The sequence below is a fragment of the Nannospalax galili genome, unplaced genomic scaffold (assembly GCF_000622305.1).
Source record: "Nannospalax galili isolate Female #2095 unplaced genomic scaffold, S.galili_v1.0 scaffold285, whole genome shotgun sequence".
In the NCBI taxonomy this organism is placed as follows: domain Eukaryota; kingdom Metazoa; phylum Chordata; class Mammalia; order Rodentia; family Spalacidae; genus Nannospalax; species Nannospalax galili.
This window is the reverse complement of record NW_008355157.1, coordinates 404,717-409,207: the sequence shown is the minus strand read 5'-3', so window position 1 is coordinate 409,207 and position 4,491 is coordinate 404,717. Positions and strand designations below refer to the sequence as shown.

Below are 4,491 nucleotides of genomic sequence, written 5' to 3'. Positions count from 1 at the left end.
AGTAATAGCGTGCTAGTAGACTTAGCATTTAAATGATTTTTCTTTTTATCCACTAATTTGAATTCTTCTCACAATGCTGTTACTCAGGGAATGTTGTATTCTCATCATATGCATGCATGTGTTTCCACACACACACACACACAAAAAAAAAAAAAAACCTGACTATACAATATAATCCAATTTTAGTTATCTATGCAAATAGAAAACATGTGAACAGAAAAAAGACTAAGCCATACATAAAATATAAACAATAGCTAACTTTTGATAGTGAAATCACATGCAGTTAGTTTTTAATCTCCCCTCTTTTCTAAACAATAAAATCTGTTACTATTTGTTAGGGTAAAATGATGCAGTAAAAACTTACAGTGAGGCTATAGGAACTGGCTGCTGCATCAGGACAGCTGGTGACCTGCCTGTCCACATCACTGCAGGTCCTGGAACAACCTGTATTGTGTGCTGAGGAACAGCGAGCTGACCTTCTACAAGGATGCTAGGAACCTGGCCCTGGGGGTACCCTACCATGGGGAGGAGCCTCTGGCCCTGAGACATGCCATCTGTGAAATTGCTGCCAACTACAAGAAGAAGAAGCATGTTTTTAAGCTGAGGTGAGCCTTACTGCACAGAGCCCCCTGTCTGTTGCATAAGCCCTTTGAACCTTAAGCTGAAGGTTTGATTGGGCATGCCCACTGTAGACTAGATCCAAGCTAGAGCTGCTCCTGGGTGGTCTTTCTTTTTCTCTGTCTTTCTTTTTTCTCTTCTCTTTTCTTTTTCTTTTGGTCTTTTTGAGACAGGATCTCCCTGTAGTCCCAACTGTCCTGGAACTCACTGAGTAGACCAGGCCAGCCTTGAATTCAGAGCTCTGCCTGCCTCTGCCTCCCGAGTGCTGGGATTAAAGTCATGCACCATGCCCGGCCCTGGGTGGTTTTTCTAATCAAAAAGTTTCATAGCATTTTTAGGTCTCTCAAGTATTCTGCTGCTCAGTAGGGTCTAGATATTAGGCTGTGAGGTCATTAGCCAGCTCTCTGCCCAGGTAAAGGCCTCCAGAGATGGCACCATGACAGGAAAACCTTTGTCTCCTTAGGTTGAGTAATGGGAGTGAGTGGCTGTTCCATGGCAAAGATGAGGTAAGCGCTCATGGCCTAGCTCCGATGTGGCTTACAATGGGGTGGGTGGAGATCTGACACTTGACCTCAAGGCCCCTGCAGAATGGGCAGTCACAGGAGCACATCATAGCTGCATGTGTCCTCCTGGACTCCCTGATGCTCCTACTCTACAGGAGGAGATGCTGTCCTGGCTGCAGGGCATGAGCACAGCCATCAACGAGTCCCAGAGCATCCGTGTCAAGGCCCAGAGCCTGCCCCTGCCTTCCCTTACTGGTCCTGATGCCAGCCTCGGCAAGAAGGACAAGGAAAAGAGATTCAGCTTCTTCCCTAAGAAAAAGTAGCAGCTGGCAGCCCCGGGGGTGGGGCTGGCCAGGCAGCACAGCAGTGTGCATCGGGACATGAAAGGAATAGGAGCCTGTGGCCTTGACCTCTGCAGTGGCCAGTCCTCCTTCTGCCTGCCACCCGCTGCCTGCAACCTGCCTGCTCGAGTTGCTGGGCCAGCCCCAGGGCCCCACACTGCACTGCAATAGCTGCCTTGCCTGCCAGGCCTCCTTTCCACCTGCCAACAGCCCTCCACACCCCTACTCCCCATGCAGTCAGCTGGGCTCCTGGGACAGGAGCTCTATCTCCTCTGGGGCTAGAAAAGGTTCTATAAGGTATATACTTTTCTCTTCCTGACCCCATAAAAACTGGGAAGTCTGGTGGGGTTCCGCTGATGCTGCCCATTCCTACCGCAAGTCTCACTTCAGGTCACTGCCCATAGTCACAGTCATTGAAAGGAAAAGGGACACTGGCAATGGCTGACCTTCCCCTCGTGGGCAGGAGAAAGGGCCTTCAGAGCCCCAGCTCTGGGCAAGGGGCTGGTGAGCACCAAGAAGACAATAAGAGATGTTGAGCCTTGGGTACCACCAGCCTCCTCCCCACTTGGCTTCCTTAGATCTGGGACTCTGTCCTCAGGGCTAGTGCATTCCTTCTTTCCTTCTTGTACCTGAAAAAGCATCATTTGGTGTGTCCTGACTAAAGGGGTCTCTTGCCCTCCCTCCCTGCTGAACCTTTTGCCTCTCCTAGCACTGGAACAGTGGCAAAGACTAGCAGCTCTTATACCCTCCCTAGAGCTTCGGGCTCAAACCTCTGCCACAGGACAGACGGGTCCCAATACTGCTAGGCTCTGCCTCTATGTGGTGGCCCTTCTCTCCCACTCCCGGTTGCAGCCAAACCAGCAATACATGGCCAGTTGCTGGCCCCAGATACAAGCTGAACACCCCAGGTTCTGAGTAAAGCATCCCAAAGCCAAATACCCACTGTAGCACGTCTGCAGTGGGTACCACCCAGGCCACTGGCTCGACACAGAGCTATGTTTATCACATAGTCATGTGACACAATTACCCCTGGAACACAGGGATGAATGCTGAGGCCACTATCATAAAGGTGTGGCCTCTCGATTGGCTTCTGTAGGCCTAGCCCTAGATTCCAGGGGTTACATGGTACAGAGATCACCAAACATCTACCACCCCCTCTCCAAGCACCAAAAGGCGCTCTTGTGGCCTCTGTCTGCAAGGAGTGCCTTTCTAGGCTTAAGGAGGAGAGGGACCACTGGTTTGCAAGGACTTCCTCTGCTACTCAACTGAAAACAATACAGCTGCAACCCAGCACAGTAAAAGGGGTTAGATCCAAAAGGTCAAGTTGAGGGCAGTTGTCCTTTCCCCCCTAGGAGACAATTAGCATCCCTTGGGCCCAGTTTCTGCCTTCCCTATCCAGTTACAAAGCCTTCCCAGAATCCCTCAGTGCTAACCAGGGAAGGTACAACTCAGAGAGCAGTTACACCCTATGACTCTAACATGAGTATGAAGCCAACTCCAGCAGACAGGAGCCACAAGAGGGACGTTATTCAGTGGGGCCTGATTTCCCTATCTCTGCAGCCACTTTTTACTTAGCCTCCATGTATAGGGCTCTAGAGCCCCCTGCTTCTACAGGGAACCAAGCAGGTACCATTCACTAGCCTCTTTTACAGTCAAGAAACTAAGGGCAGAGGCAGAGAGGCATCTGCACTCACCTGGTGGTAAAAAAGGCTTTGGTGCACTCAAGGGTATGTTCATCTCTGGGACAGGCAGTGGGCTCCTTATTGAAGGCATTAGGTGGTAAGCAGCTCCCTCAGTTTCCCTAGTCTAGTATTTGGGAGATCAAGGGATGAGGGTCCACCCTTCCCTTCCACATGTACCCAATTAGCACCTGAAGTGAGGAATTTCTAGCAAGTTAACTTCATAGAACCAAGAAAGGGCTCCAAGGATGAGCTAGGATTTAACCACCCCAGGTCCCAGGATTGGGCAAGGGCAGCCAACTGCATGTGACCTACCATCACAGCCAGCTCCCTATAGAGCTCACCCATGTCACCCAGGCCCCAAGACACTCAACTGGACTGACTCTGCAGGTGGCTAGCTTTGGAAAAATCCCGTGTGTGTACCCAGGGCTAGGCTCTCCTGGTAACCTGGCAAGGCTGATTTTTCTCCTGACATTTTCTATTTCACAGCCTCTTTCTTGACAGTTACTCCCAAACTGGGATGACACAGCTCCAGTCCACACCAGCATAACAGGCTTCCTCCCCAGGGCAGTTAGAGGACGCTTTCTGGGCATGGTCAGGTGGTTCTCCCTTCTCCTTGTTGCCTTTGTCCCGGCCTTTGGCTGGCTGGCTGAGGAGGAATAGAGGGTCCTGGGGCCCTCCCAGGACCCTCCCACCCTACCTCCACTGGCACTAACAGGAGGCCTGTGTAAGCTCGGTTCCCCCACCCCCCAATTCCTCCTTCCTGCCTACTGGAGGGCAACAGTTCCCCTAGGCTGGTCCTGGATCCCCGCCTCTACCCTTAGCGGAGGAGGTAGAGATCCAGAGGAGGAAGAGGCCAGTAGGCCACATGGCTTGGTCCCTTGGACAAGCAAGCTCAGGGAGGACACTAGAGGAGGTGGCTGCAGAGGAATGCAACCCTGTTGGGCACAGATCATGCCATCTAGGGCTGGCCCTGGGGCCGGCTGGGCCTTGTCCTCTACCTGCTCAAATGTGCTTCCACCAACCAGAGGAAACCCATTTACTAGTTTTTCTAATAAATCAATAATGCTCTACTTTTGTTTCAGTTTTTTATTTAACTATAAAGCATCATTTCCTTTTGACTCCAGAGGGCAGGCACCATGGCGACAGAGGGATAGCCAGACTCTAGCTTGTCTCTGGCAGTTGCATGGTGTGGATCTGCTATTCAGTGTCCAGGCCCTGCCTGAGACCCTGAGAGTTTGCTCATTCATGAATTCAGACAACTGGAGGGTAAAGTCATCTCTAAGCAAGCATCCTCCAGGCCATCAACTACAGAGCTCAAGAGCGTGATCCCCAACCTCTGTCATGGTA

The 4,491-nt window shown here is 51.2% G+C and overlaps 1 protein-coding gene across 3 annotated transcripts in view; it reads left to right on the top strand.

The window, feature by feature from the left end:
* Nucleotides 1-4,214, top strand: part of Sptb (spectrin beta, erythrocytic) — a 127,751-nt gene extending 123,537 nt beyond the window's left edge. For 2 of the 3 annotated variants that reach the window (XM_017802930.2, XM_017802931.2), the window contains exons 34-36: nucleotides 432-605; nucleotides 1,082-1,124; nucleotides 1,277-4,214. In XM_017802930.2, the coding sequence (XP_017658419.1) occupies nucleotides 432-605; nucleotides 1,082-1,124; nucleotides 1,277-1,444 (385 nt within the window). In that variant the 3' untranslated portion in view covers nucleotides 1,445-4,214. The remainder of the gene's footprint in view (nucleotides 1-431; nucleotides 606-1,081; nucleotides 1,125-1,276) is intronic. The other variant, XM_008852129.2, reaches the window with a different exon arrangement.
* The last annotated feature ends 277 nt before the right edge of the window (nucleotides 4,215-4,491 follow it).